The sequence below is a fragment of the Thamnophis elegans genome, chromosome 15, assembly GCF_009769535.1.
Source record: "Thamnophis elegans isolate rThaEle1 chromosome 15, rThaEle1.pri, whole genome shotgun sequence".
In the NCBI taxonomy this organism is placed as follows: Eukaryota; Metazoa; Chordata; class Lepidosauria; order Squamata; family Colubridae; genus Thamnophis; species Thamnophis elegans.
In genome coordinates, this window is record NC_045555.1 from 7,729,541 (window position 1) to 7,752,745 (window position 23,205).

The 23,205-nt window shown below is 47.6% G+C and overlaps 1 protein-coding gene across 1 annotated transcript in view; it reads left to right on the forward strand.

Moving 5' to 3' along the window:
- Positions 1-2,808: 2,808 nt before the first annotated feature.
- LOC116518689 (anoctamin-7-like) overlaps positions 2,809-23,205 on the forward strand; it is a 30,609-nt gene continuing 10,212 nt past the window's right edge. The window contains exons 1-15 of the mRNA XM_032232204.1: positions 2,809-2,940; positions 5,990-6,092; positions 7,098-7,285; positions 8,240-8,347; positions 8,446-8,582; positions 10,102-10,159; positions 10,392-10,502; positions 13,668-13,833; positions 15,391-15,481; positions 17,470-17,566; positions 19,636-19,779; positions 19,895-20,032; positions 21,152-21,250; positions 22,073-22,175; positions 22,756-22,867. Coding sequence (XP_032088095.1) covers positions 2,809-2,940; positions 5,990-6,092; positions 7,098-7,285; positions 8,240-8,347; positions 8,446-8,582; positions 10,102-10,159; positions 10,392-10,502; positions 13,668-13,833; positions 15,391-15,481; positions 17,470-17,566; positions 19,636-19,779; positions 19,895-20,032; positions 21,152-21,250; positions 22,073-22,175; positions 22,756-22,867 — 1,787 coding nt within the window. The remainder of the gene's footprint in view (positions 2,941-5,989; positions 6,093-7,097; positions 7,286-8,239; positions 8,348-8,445; positions 8,583-10,101; positions 10,160-10,391; positions 10,503-13,667; positions 13,834-15,390; positions 15,482-17,469; positions 17,567-19,635; positions 19,780-19,894; positions 20,033-21,151; positions 21,251-22,072; positions 22,176-22,755; positions 22,868-23,205) is intronic.

A 23,205-nucleotide genomic window follows, 5' to 3' on the forward strand; every position in this document is an offset into this window, starting at 1 on the left:
GCCTGAAGCAAACTCCTGGTCCCGACAAAAAACCCTTTTATTAATTGACTGTGAATTTTGCTCATTCACATCCAGCAAAGTCTTTCGAGGGAAGATTTACGGTCACAGACCTTATCTGGCTTGGAGAGCTGCCAGGCCGATTGCTTCAGAACTTGGCAAGGAGTCTCGGAGAGTCACCAACCAATTCAGCGAACTAATTGTCTCCTGCAAACTCCACTCCCCTTTCACTCCTCTTTTATTTCCTCTGGGAGGGGCCATTCATCGTCCATCTGTGGCCTTACTCCCAAGTCGACCCCTCTTGTTTAGCGGTTCCCTTCATCTGGCAACTCTGTGCATGCGCGCACTGGGAACAGGCTCCAGCTGTTCTTCTGCCCCACTGACTTCCTACTCCGAAAGCAGCTGATAACTGTCAGACGGCTCTGGCCCCTTCTCTGCTTCCGACACAGAGCCCTCATCAGAGCCTTCCCCAGACTCCAGATTGGCCCATCTTTCTTCCCAACCTCCTCACTGTCCGAATCTACTGCCAGCTCTGGTGGCCGCTGGCGGGTCCCAACAAAAATTGGATCTGATCTGCTTAGAAAGAGGGTGGCATCTCACCCTGAATTCTCTCTGTCCAACAGTTGCACCAAGAAAACCCTCACCTCAGGTCATCATAAGCAAGTCAACATTCAATGTACATTTTTGATGTCCACGTTTGACCCATTTTTCCCCCACTTGTCTTCATGCAAGCGAGTGAATAAACACGTTCAATGTAGGCGTTGGACATGTCTCTCTAAATATGCATATCCACAGGTAGTCCTCGACTTACAACAGTTCATTTAGTGACCCTTCAAAGCTATGGCACTGAAAAAAATTTGACTCGCGATCCTTTTTCACACTGAACAACCACTGCCACATCCCATTGCTCACGTGATCCAAATTCGGACACTCGGCATCTGATTCATACTTACGACAGTCGCAGGCTCCCGGGGTCATGGGGGTCACATTTTGGGACCTTTGAATCCCTTCGAATTTGGGAAGCCAGATTTACTTTAACAAGGGGGTTCCCAATTTAACAGTTGCAAGCGATCCACTTTACAAATGTAGCAAGGAAGGTCGTAGAAAAACGGAGTAAAATTCACTTAACCAATGTCTCACTTAGCAACATAAATTTGGGGCTCAATTGTGGTCATACGTCGAGGACTCCCTATTTAGGAGCCATATATAGTCTTCCTCCACCATAGGTCTGATTGAATTTGCATTCGGTGGTGGCAGACGCAAGTTAATTTTAGGGTATTTGCTGTCTACCATCCCTTTGCTTTGATGTTCTGCTTGCCACCGACTTCTTCTCAGCATAGGCTCAACTATTCAGAAAGAAGGTGGAATAAATTTGTAAAAAAACCCAAACAAGTGATTGCTCTGCTCTGCTCTGCTCTACTCTACTCCGTATTCAGTATTCTCCTATTCTATTCTATTCTATTCTATTCTACTCCATTCCATTCTACTCCACTCTATTCTGTATTCTATAGTTATTCTATTCTATTTTCTATTATACTCTACTCAACTCTACTCTGTATTCTATTCTACTCCATTCCACTCTACTCCACTCTATCTGTATTCTATAGTTATTCTATTCTATTTTCTACTATACTCAACTCAACTCTACTCTGTATTCTATTCTATTCTACTCCACTCCACTCTATTCTGTATTCTATAATTCTATTCTATTTTCTACTCTACTCAACTCTACTCTGTATTCTATTCTACTCCACTCCACTCTATTCTGTATTCTATAGTTATTATATTATATTTTCTACTCAACTCTACTCTGTATTCTATTCTACTCCACTCCACTCTATTCTGTATTCTATAGTTATTCTATTCTATTTTCTACTCTACTCTGTATTCTATTCTATTCCACTCCACTCTATTCTGTATTCTATAGTTATTCTATTCTATTCTATTTTCTATTCTACTATACTCTGTATTCTGTATTCTATTCTACTCCACTCCAACTCTATTCTACGCTACTCTACTCTATTGTATTCTGTATTCTATATTTATTCTCATCTATTCTCTTCTCTTCTATCCCATTCCTATCCCTATCCCTATTGCTATTGCTATTCCATGTCATCATTTGGCTGAAAAGGTGAGAATCTGGAGGTTGTTTTTCAATCCCCCACCCCTCATCTTCATCACCCCACAACCTTATTTACATCCAAAGGGGAGGACACCTCCCTGACATTGCCACCTATACCCTCTAACCTAACCGCTCGTAGCGGAAGGGCACTCTGTCTCCTGGGCACAAATACTGGCTGGCCAATTTCTTTTGTGTGTGATGGCTTCCGGCCTGCTGCTGCTGCTGCTGCACAGCCCCTCCTCCTCCTCCTCTCTCCAAGCCCCGCAGAGAGCCTGCTTGGGAAAGAGACGCTGGAAAGCAGCAGTCGTTCCAGCCAGATTTCCATAGCTACGCAGGAGGCAGCATAAGGAACTGCCCTGAAAGGCAGACAGGCAGGAGGGTGGGAGAGAGGAAGCCTCACAGCTGATCCCCTTTGCCAAGCAAAGGCGAACAAACGGTTATTCTGGGCCGCTTGGACAACCACGCCACTGCTTCGCCTCCCCCAGAAGATGCTGAACAGGCATCTCCAGGGTAGGTCCCAGGACCAGGGATGAGCTGAGATGCAGGGTGGGAGGCCCACAGCACCTTCCCTGGCTGGGCTGCTCTCCTGATCTCCCCCCACTCATGTCCAAGAGCTGACGGGGAAGAAGAAAGCAGGGTCCCCGGGATCACCCCACAACCTTATTTACATCCTTCCGCTGCCAAGCATCATGATCCGCAAGAAAGCCTCTGCTGCCAGCCCACCCGATGCCAGCCTCTTGCTCAGCGCTGCCAAGGGCTCCTCCGGGGGCCACTACGGAGAAGCCGGAGCCATTCGAAATGGGCCCTCGACCGGTAGCTTCGTAAGTACATGGCTAGAGCCAATGTAGGCTCTACATTCATGGTTGGGATCCAGCACTTTAAAAACAGCAGAGATCTTCTCTCCTGCTCAGGGACAGCTGTGGGATCTGGCCGTGATGGCGTATAAGCGGGCGAAAGCACTCGGCGCACGCTCGGCGTCAAACTCTAGCGAGCAAGTCCTCAGCATGCGACCCCTGGGAAGTTCCCACAAGAGGACAGGGAGCAGGAGGAATGGACGTTAGAAGTAGTAAACTTAGCAGAGATGGCCAAAATTTCAGCATAGTTGAAGGACCACTCAGATGAGAAATACAAGCTGGAATGGAGAAGATGGATTGACTATATTCAAAATAAATATCGGACTAAGAAATTTCAATTAGCTTATGAATGAACAAAGAATGTTATTATTTACCTAAATTTAGTTTTTTAAAAAGGGGAGTTAAAGTACAAGAGGGAGGTAGGATGCTATAGTTAGTTAGCCTATGTTAGTGTATGATTGTTAAATGTTTATACCCTGTATTTTGCTCTGGGAAGTTGTGGGGAGGGAGGGTTGGAGGGTGGGAGGGTGGGAGGGAGGGAAGGGGAAGGGGAAATATTTATAAAATGTATTAAAACTCTTCAATAAAAAAGAGTACAGAGAGCAGGTTCAAACCCCCAGCAGCGCCTTAAAGCCGACGGCAGGCGATTTGCCGTCATGCGAATAAAAAACAGAAAGTTAAGGGTGGTGAGGTGTCACAGCTGGAAGGGAGCCAGCTGTTTCCTTTGGGGCTGCAATGAATTCGGGAGCCTGAAATGATCAAGGTGTCAGTCTCCACAGATTCCATGTAGAGGAAAAGAGAGAGCAGGGTCACCGCATCCTTGCCCTGGCAATACATTCGGTGGTGCCCAGTGGTGGGTTTCAATTTTTTTTTAGAACCTCTTATGTAGGTGTGGCCTGCTTTGTGGGAGTGGCTTGCCAGCCATGTGACCAGGTGGGAGTGGCCAACTTGTAAAATGGGGTGAAACTCACTTAACAACGCTCTTGCTTAGCAACCAAAATGTTGGCTCAGAAACTCTGGCATTTGAAGTGTGCAAGTCTTAAAGCTGTCAAGTTACAAGACCCTTGCACCCCTAACCTTTTAGGGGGAAAAACCCAGGTGTGTTCAAACTTGACAGCTTTAAGACTTGTGGACTTCAACTCCCAGAATTCCTCCTCCAGTCATGTTGGCTCAGAAACTCTGGCATTTGAAGCACACAAGTCTTAAAGCTGTCAAGTTACAAGACCCTTGCACCCTCTAACCCTTTAGGGAAAAAACCCCAGGGGTGTTCAAACTTGACAGCTTTAAGACTTGTGGACTTCAACTCCCAGAATTCCTCCTCTAGCTCTTCATCTTGATATGCGGACAGGCGGGGGGGGGGGAGCTGGAACCGGTTCTAAAGGCACTGTAGATTTGTGGAACCTCTTCTATAGAGGAGGTTAAAACTGGCAGGAACCCACCCCTGGTGGTGCCAAACAATGATATGTGACGGTGCTCTTGGTGCAGCACTAAGCAAGCAGACAAATAAGAGGGATAATACAGATTCAAAACCAGCCCTTTTGCTTCCCCTCCAGGGGTGCCAATCTCCAAAGAACATGGGCTGTTTAAAGAATCTGGGTACAGAATAGTTCTGGAAGGGACCTTGGAGGTCTTCTAGTTCAACCCCCTGCTCGAGCAGGAGAACAAATAAAATACAAACCCGAACTCTTTCTGCTGGGAATAATCAAAATGAAATATACAAAGAAAATTAAGTACATATTAACACATTGCTGACTACAGCTAGAATAGCGTTTGCCCAATGCTGGGAGCAAAATAATATCCCCTCGGATGAATTAGTGATACAAAAATTTTTGGATTGTGCAGAAATGGACAAATTAACACTAAAATTAAAAGACAAAGAAAAGTTGGAATATTATGAAATTTGGAACAATTGGTACAAATGGCTGAAAAACAAGAATAAAATTAATTAAACCAAAAAACAAGATAGATAGATAGATGATAGATAGATAGATAGATAGATAGATAGATAGATAGATAGATAGATAGATAGATAGATATAGATTAGATATAGATATAGATATAGATATAGATATAGATATAGATATAGATATAGATAGATAAATAGATAGATAGATAGATGAGAGGGAGGGAGGGAGGGAGAGAGAGATGTGTATAAAGGTTATAATCATAGAAGCAAAATAATATTTACATGTACAAGTATGATGACAGAATAATGTTGATATAATGACTGTAAGGTGTTGTAGAAAAAAATAATTAAAAAGAGGGGGGACACCCTGCATTTGTGGTCATAGCTGCAGAGGGATGCTGAGGGAAACAGAGGGATAGAATTAAGCCTACATGAAGTGATAATACCACTTTATAATGCCTTGGTATGGCCACACCTGGAGTACGGCATTCGGTTTTGGTTGCCCCAATGTAAAAAAGAAGTTGAGACTCTAGAAAGAGTGCAGAGAAGAGCAACCAAGAGGATTAGGGGACTGGAGGCTAAAACATGAAGGAATGAAAAGATGGACTAGGGGAGACATGACAGCAGTTTTCCAATATCTCAGGGGTTGCCCCAAAGAAGAGGGAGTCAAACTATTCTCCAGAGCACCTGTGGGCAGGACAAGAAGCAATGGGTGGAAACTAATCAAGGAGAGAAGCAATTTAGAACTAAGGAGAAATTTCCCAACAGTTAGAACAATGAATTAGTGAAACAACTTGCCTCCAGAAGTTGTGAATGCTCCAACACTGGATGTTTTTAAGAAGAGGTTGGATAACCATTTGTCTGAAGTGGTTTAGGGTTTCCTGCCTAAGCAGGGGGTTGGACTAGAAGACCTCCCAGGTCCCTTCCAACTCTTCTAAATTCTAAAATCTCTTAAAATACAGCCTCTAATAGAGGACAGTAGTACTTTTCCAACGTTTCCTGTTCAGTGGGTCATGTTTTCCGACCCACAGCCTCAGCTGTCTCCAGGGGCTTCCCAGAGATGTCCTCTGTCTATATCCGCATGGTCTCTCTTGACCTTCTTCTTGGTAGGATGCAGAAGTGGATGACACGGTCTACATTTACGGCAGAGATGGCTATGAGTCTTCCAACAGTCCCAGAGGAAATTACTTCAGGGATGGGAAAACGAAGATAGGTGAGCATGCCTTTCTCTGCCCTGTTTCTCGGTGGCCTAAATGGATCGCTCTGGGAGGGGTCTCGGATGCCGTCCCAATTGAATCCTCGCTCAGCATGAGGTTCCAGCAGAGTTGGGGGTTTTGGTTTTTTTTGCAAGTCCATCTGGATGATTTGATCGTCTCACAATCAGGAGACTGTGAGTTCGATCCTAGGTGGAAGCAGCTATTTCTCTCGCTGGGCACAATGAGAATATATCTGCTGAACAAAACTCCACATTGGTGACAGGAAAGGCATCCGGCCATTAAAACACTCTGCTAGCTCCATTTAGTTGCCCAGACTCCACCAGCCATGGGATTATGGGGTCTTTAAAAGATGATGATGATCTGGATGATTTGGCCAAAGTAGAATCCTTGATGAAATGGGGTTCCTCTCCCCAAGAGCTCTTTCCCAAATATTGTAGATAAACTACCATATTTTTCAGAGTATAAGACACACTGGAGTATAAGACGCACCAAGATTTTGAAGAGGTAAATTTTAAAAAAGGTTTTTGTACTCTGCGGGCTTCCCAAACCCTCTGCACACCTCATTTTTTGTGAAAAACGGGGCATGCAGAGAGTTTGAGATACCTGCAAAATGCTCCTGGGGGCTGGTGGGACAAAATGAGCAAAAAATGGCCCATTTTTCACTCATTTTTGCCCTCCGCAGCCCCCAGGAGTATTTTGCAGGCCTCCCAAACCCTCCGCACGTCCATTTTGTGAAGAGGGCAGGATTTCAGGAGGCCAAAAATGCTGTATTCAGTGTATAAGACGCACCCATATTTCCACCCTCCCTTTTTTAGGGGGGAAGGGTGCGTCTTATATTCCGAAAAATAGGGTAAGCTAGGAACCAGCTTCCAGGGCAAAGGACGGCACTTGGGAAAACTCAGCACAAACCACTTGCCATTCGTTTTATAATAATAAGGTAGCCTATGATGAAAGCCTTCAGGCAAAGGCTCAAAACTCCCCTTTGGTAACTTGGCTTGCAGACTTCGTACTGGTTTGGGAGGAGAAAGCCTGTCCCTCAAAGAAAAAGCGTGGCAAACAGCTGCAATGTCAGGGCGAGGCGGCAGCAGCGGGCACAAGTGCTGGATGGGACCAACGTTACGGGCGGCACAAGAGATGGAAGCGGAAATTTCTCAAAAATCTGAGGAACGCTGGCCTCTTGGTAGAGAAGGTAAGGTCGGGGGGAACACTTCTGGGCTTGGAAGGGGGGCAGTAATACACAGAGTGCTATGTTGGCATCAGAGACCGTCTAGTGTCAGTTGGCATTGGTGGAAATAACATCTCAATCTGACATTGTTATGACCTGCCAGCGGCCAAAGAGCTGGCAGAAGATTTGGACAGTGAAGAGGTTGGGGAGGAACATGGGCCAGTCCTGGACTCTGGGGAAGGCTCGGACGAGGGCTCTGCATCAGAGACAGAGAGGGGGCCGAGGCCGTCTGGCAGTGATCAGGTGCCTACAGAGCTAGACAGCAGTGAGGCGGAGGAACAGCTGGAGCCTGTTCCCAGTGTGCGCATGCACAGAGCTGCCAGAAGAAAAGAACAACTCAGAAATCAGGGTCGACTTGGGAGTAAAGCCACAGGTGAAAGGTGATTGGCCCCTCCCATAGGGAATAAAAGAGGAGCAAAAGGGGAGTGGGCTTTTGCAGGAAACAACTCACTCGTTCGCTCCTTAGATTCGTTTCAGGAGTGTGAAGATCTGTCCCTGAATCTCAGAGACTCTGTGTCCAGTCTTTCCTTGCACAGCACCTCAGTTGGAAAATATTTACATGGCAGCTTTCCAAGACAGATAAGGTCTGTAGTCATAAATACTCCTTTGAAAGACTGTTTGCCAGGCCTTTGCTGAATGTGAAGGAGAGGAATTCCCATTCGTTTTAATAAAAGGGGTTTTGCCAGGACCAGGAATCTGCCTCCTGCTTTCTGGGGAAGCTTAGGTCAGAATAGACAGACATGTCTTTGCACCAAGATGGAATTGACCCAAGTATTTGGCAGAGGGCAGAGCTCCTCTCTCTTCATCGCTCAGAAAATTGTTGGGTTTTAATTGGGGGTCCTGGGGTTCTTGCTTGAGGTGTTCCCCCCTTCTTCTCTTCTCAACCTTCCCTCCAACCTGAATGGGCTGCTTTTACAGGAGGAGACCAGGAGCGAACACAAGAGCATCCACTATCTGAAGCTGAGCACCCCCTGGGAAGTGCTGGTGTATTATGCCGAGGAGCTGTGCATGCGAGCGCCTCTCCAAGTAAGCCCTGGGCTAGTGTGTGTGTGTGTGTGTGTTTCGGAGTGTGGTACAGGAGCTCCACTTCCTCCCTGTCCCCTGAGCGGCTCTTTCCTTCCCAGGCTCACCCCAACCCAGACCGAAATAGTTCCGACCACCTGCTTCGGTGGTTGCGTATCCCCAACGTCATGGATCAGAGGGTGCCCAACAAGCCTGTGGACTACTACACCTGTGCCTTCCGCAAGTCCAAGCTTGACAGGTAAGCGGGAGCAAGGGGGCAAGTCAGAGGTGGGATTGTGACCAGTTCTGGAGAACAGGAAATTCTGAGTAGTTCGGGGAACCAGCAAATACCACTTCTGGCTGGCCCCGCCCCCATCTATTTTCTGCCTCCCGAGTCCCAGATGATCGGGAGGATATGGGGATTTTGCAATATCCTTCCCCTGCCACACCCAACAAGCCCTGGCCCACAGAACTGGCAGTAAAAACAATTGAATCCCACCATTGGTGCAAGGGCACCTGTGCTCAGATGGCGCGTTGGCCTGGGTGAAGGGTTCTGGCTCCAGATTTGCAGCAGGAGCGAAAGAGAGAGGGTCCTGGTGCCTGTAGACCAGGGGTGTCAAATTCAAGGCCCAGGGGCCGAATCCTGCCCACGGGGTGCTTAGATCTGGCCTATGGGGTTGCCCTGGAAACAGCGAAGGACTGACCCGCGGTGCCTCTGCCAGCAAAAATGGAGCTTGTGAGGGTGGCAAGAGACCAGACCATCCCAGGCAAAAACGAAGCTCACAAGAGCCGCACGTGCCCCCCGAGCTCCATTTCCACTGGCAGGGCATTGCACGAGACCATCCTAGCCGAAAACGGAGCTCGGTAGCCCGTTTTTGCTGGCAGAGCACTCGGGTCACCACAGGTGCACTCTGACATGAGTGACGTCATGCTGGCCACACCCACCCAGGCCTTCCCTGAGGTCAAACACAACCCTGATGCGGCCCTCATAGAAATTGAGTTTGACACCCCTTGCTGTAGACCATCTCCTGGGAAGAGTGATCCTACCTTGCTAGGATTTTCCTCCACCTAACGGGAGGTGGGGTGGATTGCTGGACAGAGGTGCAGTGTTCTGACCTAGGCTTCCCCCGCAGCACGAAGCCGAGTCCTCGTCCCGATAAACCCCTTTTAATTAATTTACAGTGAATTCCTCTCCAGCAGTCTTTCCTCTCCCACAGTTTTTCAAGGTAGTTCACAATTACCGATCGTTATCAGGCTTGGAGAGTGGCCCGGCCGATATCTTTCAGACGCCGCAATACTTGGCAAGATTGCAGGATTGAACAAATTGTCTCCTGTAAACTCCACTCCCCTTTCACTCCTCTTTTATTCCCTCTGGGAGGGGCCATTCATCGTCCACCTTTTGGCCTTACTCCCAAGTCGACCCCTGTTCTTTAGCTGTTCCCTTCATCTGGCAAATCTGTGCATGCACACACTGGGAACAGGCACCAGCTGTTCTTCTGCCTCACTGAAGTCTGACTCTGAAGGCAGCTGATCACTGGCATACGGCTCTGGCCCCCTCTCTGCCTCCGTCACAGAGCCCTCATCAGAGTCTTCCCCAGACTCCAGGACTGGCCCATGTTCCTCCCCAACCTCCTCACTGTCCGAATCTGCTGCCTGCTGGCGGGACACAACACGCAGGTTCAGTCAAGGATGGAAACTGCACCCCACAAAGCCCTGTTTCATCTTTGAAGAACATTTCATGTTGGGTTCGGGCTTGAATCTGTTGCTCTATTTTTCAGGTTCCTGGGCAGTGATGTGCACGACTCCTACTTCACCAATACGCAAAGGCATCGCATCGTAAGCCCTCTTAGGGGGAAAGCCCCAGTTCCAGGGCTTAGGCAGATGAGGCCAAGCTGGGAGCAAGGAAGCCCCCCCACTTTCTCTGCTGTTTGGGCCAAGGGTTCGCTTTCTTGGGGGGAGGGCCAAACTTTGCCACAGCCATTCGCTTTCCTTTTTCTTCTTCTTTTGTCGACAGTTCTTGTTCTGGCTTTCTGTGTCTGGTTGCATGACCAGTTAATACCACCTGCAGGTGTATGAAATCTTGGCCCGGACGATTTACGGGAAACGGAAGCACGCGGAAATAGGCATTGACCGGCTGCTGAACGAAGGGGTCTATTCTGCCGCTTTCCCACTGCACGAGGTAAGCGTGTCATGGAGGCTTCCCAACAGGGAGCAGAGCATCAACGCAGAGAGGTTGTGGCCGGAAGGGCTGCGTCAGGGGTGTTATTCACCTACCGTATTTTTCGGAGTATAAGATGCACCATTTTCCCTCCTAAAAGAGCATGGAAATATTGGTGCATCTTATACACCGAATACGGCCATTTTTGGCTTCCCAAAGCCTCAACCCCCGCATCCCATTTTTGCAAAAAACAGGCAAAAAATGGGCTGTTTTCGCAAAAACTGAGGCGTTTTGCCTTTCCCCCCACCCCAGGAGCACTCAGCAGGCTTCAGCAGGGCTGGGGGAAGGCAAAAACCTTTTTTTCTTACTTCTTCGAAATCTTGGTGAGTCTTATACATCGGTGCATATATACACACACACATACATACATATACATATACATATACATATACATATATTTTATACATATACATATACATACATACATACATACACACACATATACACACACACACACACACACACACACACATATATATATATACACATATATATATGTGTGTGTATGTGTGTGTGTGTGTGTGTAAAGTCTTTTATTTTTTCATTTTCATAACATATAATCACATGTATACTATTACATAGCCAACATTGTATTATATTATTAAATGTTTACATCAATTCATCTTACTATCAACTCCCAAAAATAATTATTGCCTCTTCTGCTCTCCATACACCATATTTGTACCTTATCCTCATCACTTTCTTCTTTCTCTCTCCTCCTCCTCCCTATCTCCTTTCTTAACTCTGTTATCCTTCTCTTCTCTACTTCCCCTTCCTCTCTCCTTCTCCTCTCTCCCCTTTCCACTCCTTCTTTCTCTCCTCCTCTTCCCCCCTATGTTCTCTCCTATCCCTCTCTTCTTCCCTTACCTCCCTCCTTCTCCTCTCTCCCCTTTCCACTCCTCCTTTCTCTCTTTCTCTTCCCCTCCGCCCTCTCTCCTATCCCTCTCTTCTTCCCTTACCTCTCTCCTCTACTTCACACTCTTCATCTCATTTACTTGGTATATTTCAGCTTTTGAGCAAGCTCCATTTTATGTTAATGGTATTTATAATTCCTTTTCAATCTACATATTTAATTTTAACATATATCTTCCTCCTTCTTTAAAAAAAAAATAGAACAAAAAAGTATACATATATAGTCATTGTGCTTTTAAAAGCACCGGTGCGTCTTATAGTCCGAAAAATACGGTACCTCCCCTATCGGTTTGCAAATGTGAGCGCACGTCCCCGTATGTGCTTTGCCTAAAAAAAGGGGCCTACATGGGATGCCATAGAGCTGGGGCGGGTGGGCAGAGCCACAAGCGATTTCCGCTATTGGTTTGAGTGAACTGGTCAGAACTGGCAGCATTCCACCTCTGGGTTGGGTCCATTTCGGCTCAGAGGTCCTGCCTCTTCAGCCCCAGTGCGGTCATTGATCAAGTAAGGGCTCCCCTATCTTCTTCCTATCTTTTCTCTTTTGTGGCGCTCAAAGGAAAACCACCCCTGGCATTTTTGAGCATCCCAAAGCAGTTCTTCGCTTAACTTTCCTTGTCATATCTGTTAGGTAAGCTCCCCGTTGGGAGAGCGAGTACGTTCAGAGAAGCGTTGTGAGAGTTGTGTTGGAGAACACACAAACTAGCATACAGAGACACTGCAGTTTAAATAGGCTTTTACTTGGAAATAGAGGTATCAGAGTCCATCAAACAATCCAAATCATACACGGATACGACAGTCAGTCATCAATGTCTTTCAGTTAAGGGATAATCCAAATAACATAGTCCAGTATCATATAATCAGTTCAGTACTCAAAGTTTGTCAGCAGTTGCAAAACTTACAATAGCTCACGGCACTTTCTAACAGCCAGCTTCCAAAAACACTCAGATCAGATCAGCCCAGCATCTAACAAACAGAGAGCTAACAGTCATTCTGGCTCCCTCTTATGGCCAATTGAGGAAAACAGCAACCAATCACATGTTATAGTATGATTTAAAGAAACAGGTATAGCATTGCTATATGATTTATATATTGCCAACCCAAGCGTTAGATTATATTCCTAACATTATCCTTTAAATTTGGTTTTATTTTTTTTAGGGAATAAGTTGTTTGGATATTGTTTCTTCTTACTGCGTTCCATATTCCAGATGTAGCATTTTAAGGGCCCTGCAAAAGTGGCTCAGGGGCTAAGACGCTGAGCTTGTCGATCAGAAAGGTTGGCAGTTCGACGGTTTGAATCCCTAGCGCCGCGTAACGGAGTGAGCTCCGGTGACTTGTCCCAGCTTCTGCCAACATAGCAGTTTGAAAGCACGTAAAAAATGCGAGTAGAAAAATAGGTTCCTTTGGTGGGAAGAGAACAGCATTCCGTGCGCCTTCAGGAGTTGAGTCATGCCGGCCACATGACCATGGAGACGTCTTCGGACAGCACTAGCTCTTCTGCTTTGATACGGAGATGAGCACCGCCCCCTAGAGTCAGGAACGACTAGCACATATGTGCAAGGGGAACCTTTACCTTTAAAAGTCTTTGAGGATTGACCTCCTTGCCTTGTGCATGACGGATATCCCCTCAATGTCTCTTTCTCTGTGTGTGTATTGTATTGTATTGTATTGTATTTATTTGTCTTGTATGCCGCCCACTCCCAAAGGACTCCGGGCGGCTCACAATAGACAAGGGAAGGGGGAAGACTAGACAAAGACAACACTTTAAAAACAAAACCGCGACATTCACAATTTCCACGGGGCTGGATGTTTCACAGGTCCCCTGGCCTGCTGGAGCAGCCAGGACTTGGTGGCTTTGTGGAAAGCCGGGAGGGTCATAAGGGTCCGGATCTTGACAGGGAGATCATTCCAGAGGGCTGGAGCTGCAACAGAGAAGGCTCTCCCCCGGGGGGTCGCCAGCCGACATTGGCTGGCGGATGGAATCCGGAGGAGACCCAACCTGTGAGATCTGATCGGTCTATGGGAGGTGATCGGCAGGAAGCGGTCTCTCAGGTCTCTGTCTCTGTCTGTCTGTCTGTCTCCCTCTCTTTCTCTCTCTGTCTCTGTTTCTGCTCTCTGTCTCTCTCTGTCTCTCTCTCTGTCTCTTTCTCTGTCTCTCTCTGTGTGTGTGTCACTCTCTCTCTGTCTCTCTGTCTCTCTTTCCCTTCCTCCCCCTAGGGCCCCTATGAGCTGCCAGACTACGAGGTGCTGAACGAAGAGCTGAACCCCCGGCAGATCCTATACCGTTTTTGGGCCCGCTGGGCCTGCTGGTACAAGTACCAGCCCCTCGACCACATCCGGGAATACTTTGGAGAGAAGGTGGCCATCTACTTCGCCTGGCTGGGTGAGACTCATCCATGGGAGTGGGGGAGGGGGGGTGTCTTGTTACCTTTGCCCAACCTAACCTTCCCCTCCCCTTCCAGAGCATAGCAATAGCACTTATATACTGCTTCACAGTGTTTCCTAGCCCTCTCTAAGCAGTTTACAGAGTCAGTCTATTGCCCCCAGCAGCCTGGGTCCTCATATTACCCACTTCGGCAGGACGGAAGGCTAGGTCAACCTTGAGCCTGGTGAGATTCGATCTACCAAACTGCTGGCAGTCAGTGATCAGCAGAAGTAGCCCGCAGTACTGCACTGTAACCATTGTGCCACCGTGTCTCTTAAAACATAAGCATAAAACATTGATCAGGTTTTGAGCAAACTCTGGGATCAACCTTCCTTTTAAGATCACAGATTATGATGATTAGAGGATTGGACGCTAAAGCATATGAAGAATGGTTGCTGGATCTGGGTATGTCTAGTTTGATGAAAAGAAGGACCGGGGTGACATGATAGCAGTCTTCCGATATCTCAGGGGCTGCCGCAAAGAAGAGGGAGTCAAGCTAGTCTCCAAAGCACCTCAAGGCAGGACAAGAAGCAATGGGTGGGAATTAACCAAGGAGAGAAGCAACTTAGAACTAAGGAGAAATTTCCTGATAGTGAGAACAATTAATCAGGGGAACAACTTGCCTCCAGAGTTGCAAATGCTCCAACACTGCAAGTTTTAAAGATGATGTTGGACATCCATTTGTCTGAAGTGGTGCAGGGTTTCCTGCCTAAATAAGGGGCTGGACTAGAAGACCTCCAAGGTCCCTTCCAACTCTGTTATTCTATTCTATTCTACTCTACTCCACTCCACTCCACTCCACTCTATTCCACTCCACTCTGTATTGTATTGTATTGCATTGTATTCCATTCCATCCCACTCCACTCCACTCTATTCCACTCCACACCACTTCACTCTTTATTGTATTGTATTCCATTCCTTTTCCACTCTACTCTACTCTACTCTACTCTACTTTGTATTGTATTGTATTGTATTCCATTCCATTCCACTCTACTCTACTCTACTCTACTCTATATTCTATTGTATTGTATTATATTATATTCCATTCCATTCTATTCCATTCCACTCATTCCACTCATTCCACTCCACTCCACTCTACTCTGTATTGTATTCTATTCCATTCCATTCCATTCCATATTTTCTATTCTATTCTATTCCATTCTATTGCACAGACCCTTAGCAAAGTCAGATCTATTGGCACAGCTCACATTTCATTGACCCATGATTTGATTTAGTCCATACGCAGATCACACTGTGGCATTGGGCAATCTCCGCTCATATTTAAATTATGGCTTAATCTACTGTGAGACACCTGAAGCGGTTTCATGCAAAAGCAAATTAAACATACCGCGCGAACCGAAGTGGCAAGCTTGCAATCTCAGGCATCTGAGCCTGGCCCGAACAAAGCCGTACCTGTGCTACACGATTTACTCTCTCTGACAGATTGCCTTCTCTAGGTGGGGGGGGGGAGGGCAGCTGGGGAGGCTCTTCCTGACCCCACTGTCTTCTTTGCAGGCTTCTACACAGCCTGGCTGATCCCAGCCGCAGCCATTGGCAGCTTAGTGTTCCTCGTTGGCCTCTTCACCATGGACATGAATGTGCCGGCGTGAGTGTGGAAGGACGCTGGTGGGAGGGGGGGGGAGACTGGACATCCAAGAGTCACAGACTTTCTCCTGTGAGTTATGCCAGGGTTCCAATTAGCATCCAAAAGTAAATCAGAGTTCAAGGCAAAGTATTGCTAAAAGTTCCAATTTATTTTATTTATTTATTTTTTGCATGTTAGAATCATGTATATTATATGCATCTTATTCTTTACTGTTTCCCATAGTTCTATTATATTAAGATTGTTTGTTTGTTTGTTTTAAACCCTGTTTAAAACGAGCTCAGGCCTGTCCTGAGTTCTTTTTTTGTGTGTGTGTTCAAAAGTTTTATTTCTTTTAAAACAAACATTTCATCATTCCTCAATCGGTAAGACATCGAAGTACAATTTTTTGTATGTCAAAATAATTCTAGTAAGTTCCAATTTCTTAAGAGAGCCACGTTGGCACATCTAAGAAAATCCAAATCTGAAAGCTTCCTGGTTTTCCCCACCCAGTTGAAAGTTCAAGACTTTGCCCCCACACCCACAAATCCATCCCATGGTCTCCATCTCCCACTACCATGCTGGCAGTTTCCACCCATCCAGTTCTGGTCAGGTGCAGAGGTCCAGAGACAAAGGATGACCTTGGCTGCCTAGAAAGAATGTTGTTATGGCTACTTATCATCTAACTCCATACAATCCCCACTCCCATTTTCCCACAATGGAAAATGCATAGCAGAATGATAGAAAGTGTGGCAGGCCAAAGATCCAAAAGAAAAGATGGCGGCAGGCCTGGCAAGTTGTTTCCTTCCTTTATCAAAATGAGCACTTATTTACCGAATGTAGAGAGCAACATTTTGTTCACTGAAAGTAGCTGTGGATGAGGCTCTTCCTAAGAGCAATAGGCCCCTCCCTCAAGCCTACCCTTATGCATGGCACAGTCCTTTCATCATGCCCAGGGGGCATCTCTACCCTTGAGGTAGGAGCGGAATAGCACACTTAGAAGAAAGATCTCGGCTCAATGCCAAAGCTCTCCCTCCATTGTCTGACTGACTTCGGAGAGCACTGGATCTTCAGCTTCGAAATGGAGATGAGCACCACTGCCTAGAGTGGGAACCAGCTAGCACATATGTGCGAGGTGAACCTTTACCTCTACCTTATAATTTATTGAGGTCTTCCTGTTCAAAAAATGCAAAGTACCACATTTTTTAGAGTATAAGACGCATCTTTCCCCCCCAAAAAAGAGGCTGAAAATCTGGGTGTGTCTTATACACTGAATACAGCATTTTTGGCCCCCTGAAACCTCACCCCCTTTGCAAAAATGGATGTGTAGAGGGTTTGGGATGCCCGTAAAATGCTCCTGGATGCTGGGGAGGGCAAAAACGAGCAGAAAACAGGCCTTTTTTGCTTGTTTCCCCAGCCCCCAGGAGCACTCTACAAGCCTCCCAAAACCTATGCATGCCTCGTTTTTTTGCACAAAAAAAAGCAGCCCTTTTTGGGGGGGAAACTGGCCTTTTATGCTCATATTTGCCCCCCCCCAGCCCCCAGGAACATTTTGCAGGCCTCTCAAACTCACAAAAAATGAGGCGTGCAGAGGGTTTGGGATGCCTGCAGAGTGCAAAATTTTTTTTTTTTTAAATTTACCTCTTCAAAATCTTGGTGCGTCTTATACTCCGGTGCGTCTTATACTCTGAAAAATACAGTAAATTTTCTTCTCCCCCTCCTTCCCTTGGCCATCCCTGTTATCTCTCAATGTCCAATTAGGTGCTTGTATCTCATTTAGGAAACAGGTTCTTGGTTCCCAGCTCTGTATACTGTCCTTGGCTGGCTGAAGCTTCTCACAATTCATCTGGTTCAGCTGGGATTCCATTCCCCCCCTTCTTCCTGCTTTCTAATCTTTCCCTCCCTCCCCCCCCCCCACAAACCCTGTTGCTAATGTCAGGCTGTCAGCTCACGAAGGTTGGCTAGGAGAGATGCGGGCGTGACACCTCTTCTCTTTTCCACCCCTTTTCCAGGAAAGAGATCTGCAACAGTGGGGGGCAATTCCTCATGTGCCCTCTGTGCGATAATTGTGGCAACTGGAACATCTCCGAGATCTGCCCCATGGCAAAGGCAAGGGGGATTCCCTCACCTTCTGGGCAGGGGGGCGGTGCATAGTAATAGCACTTATCTACTGCTTCACGGGGCTTTTACAGCCCTCTCTACGCGGTTTTACAGAGTCAGCCCATTGCCCCCAACAATCTGGGTCCTCATTTTACCCACCTCGTAAGGATGGAAGGCTGAGTCAACCTTGAGCCAGTCAGGATCAAACTGCTCGCAGTGGCACAGTGAAAGAAGGAAGGAAGGAAGGAAGGAAGGAAGGAAGGAAGGGGAGAGACGTATATACTGCTTCACATGCTTTTACAGCCATCTCTAAGTGGTTTTACAGAGTCAACCTATTGCCCCCAACAATCTGGGTTCTCATTTGATGCACCTTGGAAAGATGGAAGGCTGAGTCACCCTTGAGCTGGTCGGGATTAAACTGTTGGCAGTGGGAAGAATTAGCTTGCAATACCACATTTTAATCTCTGGGAAGAAGGAAGGAAGGAAGGAAGGAAGGAAGGAAGGAAGGAAGATAGCAATAGCACTTAGACTGATATACCGCTTCACAGGGCTTTTACAGCCCTCTCTAAGCGATTTACAGAGTCAGCTTCTTGCCCTCAGCAATCTGGGTCCTCATTTGACGCACCTTGGAAAGATGGAAGGCTGAGTCAACCTTGAGCCGGTCGGGAGCGAACAGTTGGCAGAATTTGCTTGCAATACCACATTCTAACCACTGGGAAGAAGGAAGGAAGGAAGGAAGGAAGGAAAAGGGAGGAAAGGAAAGGAAAGGAAAGGAAAGGAAAGAAGGAAAGAAGGAAAATAGCAATAGCACTTAGACTTATATATCTCGGTCCTCATTTTACTGACCTCGGAAGGATGGAAGGCTGAGTCAACCTGCAGCCAGTCAGAATCAAACTGTTGGTATTGGGCAAAGTTAGCCTGCAATACTGCATTCTAACCACTGGGAGGTATGGAAGGAAGATAGCAATAGCCCTTAGACTTATATACCGCTTTACAGTACTTTACAGCCCTCTCTAAGCGCTTTACAGAGTTGCCCCCCAACAATCTGGGTCCTCATTTGACCCACCTCGGAAGGACGGAAGGCTGAGTCAACCTTGAGCCTGGTGAGATTCGAACTGCCAAATTGCAGGCAGGCAGGAGGCAGCAGAGGGAGCCTGCAGTACTGCACTCTAACCACTGCATCCTCGTGGTGCATAGCTGAGCGGGAACAGGGCTTCCTTGTCACCTCAACCATTAGGGGGGAGATTTTCTTTAAGGAAAGCAAGAACAAGAGGGCAAACCCCTTCCAGTATCCAAAGTCACTCTTATTTTTTGACTTTGGAATTAGATGCCTTTTTCGTGGATCCCGGGACTGTGGTGAAAAGCAGGATAGATCCCTCCTAGGCTACGTTGGCTGGTCCCTCAGGAATGGAAACGAGGGGAAATCAAATCCTCTAGTCTATTGTGGCCTGTGAGGAGGTTGGGGAGGAGCATGGGCCAGTCCTGGAGGCTGGGGAAGGCTCGGACGAGGGCTCTGCATCAGAGGCAGAGAGACGGCCGAGGCCGTCTGGCAGTGATCAGGTGCCTATGGAGCTAGACAGCAATGAGGCAGAGGAACAGCTGGAGCCTGTTCCCAGTGTGCACATGCACAGAGCTGCCAGAAGAAAAGAACAACTCAGAAATCAGGGTAGACTTGGGAGTAAAGCCACAGGTGAAAGGTGAATGGCCCCTCCCATAGGAAATAAAAGAGGAGCGAAGGGGGAATGGGCTTTTGCAGGAAACAATTCATTCGTCCTTAGATTCCTTTCAGGAGTGTGAAGATCTGTCTGTGAATCTCAGAGACTCTATGCCCAGTCTTTCCTTTCCTTTCATTGGAAAATATTGACATGGCAGCTTTCCAAGATAGATAAGGTCGGTGGTCATAAATACTCCTTTGAAAGACTGTTTGCCAGGCCTTGGCTGTAAAGGAGAGGAATTCCCATTCGTTTAATAAAAGGGGTTTTGTCGGGACCAGGACTCTGCCTCCTGCTTTCTGGGGAAGCCCAGGTCAGAACATAGTCTGGGAGTGTTTCTCCAATTCTGTTTCTCCACCTCTTCAGATTGGTTACCTCTTTGACCATCCAGGGACGGTTTTCTTCAGCATCTTTATGTCCTTCTGGGCTGTGACGTTTCTGGAATACTGGAAACGGAGAAACGCCACTCTGGCTCACCACTGGGACTGCATGGACTTCCAAGAGGAAGAGGCAAGGGCTATTTTCCCACTCTTCGGACCCAGTGGTGGGATTCCAATTTTTTTTACCACCGGTTCTATGGGCGTGGTTCTACAGTTCTCTCTCTCTCTCTCTCGCCTGCTCCTAGGAACGTCCTCGCCCAGAGTTTGCTGCCATGGCCCCTTGCCTGGAACAGAACCCCATCACGGGATTGAAGGAGCCCCATTTCCCCAAGCATGACCGGCTATCACGAATCCTGACCGGGTCCATGGCTATTGTCATCATGGTGAGGGGCTATTGCCAGTGGTGCAATTCAAAACTTTTTACTACCGGTTCTATGGGCGTGGCTTGGTGAGCATGGCAGGGGAAGGATATTGCAAAATCTCCATTCCCTCCCACTCCAGGGGAAGGATACTGCAAAATCCCCATTCCCTTCCCACTCCAGGGGAAGGATACTGCAAAATCCCCATTCCCACCCCACTCCAAGGAAAGTATATTGCAAAATCCCCATTCCCTTCCCACTTCAGGGAAAGGATACTGCAAAATCTCCATTCCCTCCCCCCTCCAGGGGAAGGATACTGCAAAATCCCCATTCCCTTCCCACTCCAGGGGAAGGATACTGCAAAATCCCCATTCCCACCCCACTCCAAGGAAAGTATATTGCAAAATCCCCATTCCCTTCCCACTTCAGGGGAAGGATACTGCAAAATCCCCATTCCCTCCCCACTCCAGGGGCAGGATACTGCAAAATCCCCATTCCCTCACCACTCCAGGGGAAGGATGCTGCAAAATCCCCATTCCCTTCCAACTCCAGGGAAAGGATACTGCAAAATCTTCATTCGCTCCCCACTCCAGAGGAAGGATACTGCAAAAGCCCCATTCCCTTCCCACTCCAGGGGAAGGATACTGCAAAATCCCCATTCCCTCGTCACTCCAGGAGAAGGATACTGCAAAATCCCCATTCCCTCCCATTCCAGGGAAAGGATACTGCAAAATCCCCCTTCCCTCCTCATTTCTGGGGGGAGGATACTGCAAAATCTTCATTCCCAACCCACTCCTGGGGGAAGGATACTGCAAATCCCCATTCCCACCCTACTCCCGGGGGAAGGATACTGCAAAATCCCCATTCCCTCCCCACCCCACTAACCTGCTTTCCAGCTCCATTCTCCTGTACAGGACAACAAAGACCCAGCTTCGGAAGGCAGTAAATAGGTGGGGGCAGGGCCAGCCAGAGGTGATATTTGCTGGTTCTCCAAAGTATTCAAAATTTCCAGTTCACCATAACCGACTGAATACCACCTCTGGCTACTGCCATCAAGGTGTGGGGTGAAGAGAGAGTGTGATCCCTGTCCCAAATGATCCCTGATGCTTCTCTCGTGTCTTGGTTCCTCCTCTTCCTCCATAGCTCTGTGTGGTGATGATCTTTTTGGTGTCAGTGATCATGTACCGTGGGATTGTCAGCACCGCAATGTATCACACTGGGAACAGAGTTCTGATGACGCAGGTGAGGGCTGCACTCTAGGCTCTGCTTTGACGCCTCCATTCTCAAAGATTCCTTCGGGGATCCCCAAAGATCGTCCATATCCTTTCTCCAAATTTAGGATCTCGCAAGAGAACAGAATTATGGGCAGTTCCCCTTTCTATCTGCACAGGGTGAAAAAGTGTGGATGAAGGCAGAGCTGGGTTCTAAATGATCCATGCCCCGTAAGGCAACAATAGCAGTAATATAAAGAGAGGCTTTTAACCTGCCTTCCAGCCTTCTGGTTGGTGGCTATAAATTATGGTAATCTGAAATTACTTTCTGTGTAAAGATTATCTTGAAAGCCTCCAGGCTCCGTGTCATTTAAGGTCAGCTCTTTGATTTATACATCTGTATTGCTCTCTGGGGCGTGGTGGCTCAATGGCTAAGACGCTGAGCTTGTCGATCAGAAGGTCGGCAGTTTGGCAGTTCGAATCCCTAGCGCCGCATAACAGTGTGAGCTCCTGTGACTTGTCCCAGCTTCTGCCAACCTAGCAGTTCGAAAGCACGTAAAAAAATGCAAGTAGAAAAATAGGTACCACCTTTGGTGGGAAGAGAACAGCGTTCTGAGTGCCTTCGGTGTTGAGTCATGCCGGCCACATGACCACGGAGACATCTTCGGACAGCGCTGGCTTTTCGGCTTTGACATGGAGATGAGCACCGCCCCCTAGAGTCGGGAACGACTAGCACATATGTGCGAGGGGAACCTTTACCTTTAAAAGTCTTGGAGGATTGACCCTCTGGGAAGGAGGTGTTGAGGGAAGAGAAAGGGGGTGATATGGGGCCTCTTTCCCTCTCTTCCTGCAGGCAGGTAACATTGCGAATATCAGCAGCTCCATGGTGAACTTGGTGCTCATCCTTCTCATGAGTCAGGTCTACACTTCCTTGGCTGAGAAACTTACCAGATGGGGTGAGTGGAAGTCCAGTGGAAGTTCTTCATCACAGGTAGTCAATTAGCCCAGGATGTTTTGCTTTTATAAAACTCAGAAACCTTCTTTCACATCACTTGGGAAATTGTGCAAAAAAAACCCCTCCAACATTTCACAAAATTGGAACTTTTGCCATTGATTTTCGGGCTTTCCTCTTGTTGGAAAAGGAACCGATCAGAACTCCAGCCAGTGGTGGGTTCTGGGAGGTACGCCCTGGTATGGGCATACCAGTAGCAACTGGGAGCAGTGGCCACCATACCAGAATGGTGGCTTATTGGGCCCACCCACCCGCTCTCATTCCTTACCTGTTTTTAAGGCAACTGGGCCATTTGCACACACACACACACACACACACAGAGCGTACGGTGCCTGCACGACCTCTGCCGAGCAGTTGGGGTATCACAGGGTGGTGGTATGCGCATGCTTGCGCAGCGCACGTGCCCGAGGTGGATGCCTGGCCCCATCGCAGCATACCGGTTGTGATGGGATCCGGAACACATCTCTGACTCCGGCTGATTCTGTTGGTATCCAACCATCCACCACTCTTGCTTCCCCTGGCAGAAATGCATCGGACTCAAACGCAGCACGAGGATGCCTTCACTTTCAAAGTTTTCATTTTCCAGTTTGTGAACTTCTATTCGTCGCCTTTCTACGTGGCTTTCTTCAAAGGCAGGTAGGGGACGCGATGAAAAGGTTTCCGCTCAGAGGCAGGAATGGAAGGAGGCTCCTCGGAGGGGGTCCTTGCCAGGGGTGATGTGCTATTGGTTCGGACCAATTTGCCAGAACTGAACCGGTAGTAAAATTATACATACATACATAATGTTCTGAGCCCCTCCTCTGTCCAGTAACGAAAGCCGAGACACACTTAATGAGAATGTCCTTTAATAGCAAGACCAGACTCTCGGTGGCTGAAAGCCAAGTAAACAAACAGATAAGGACCTTGGCAGCAAGTCCGACAAACCTTGGCAGCAATTCAGACAAACTCTGGCAGCAATCCAGCCTGCCAAGTTA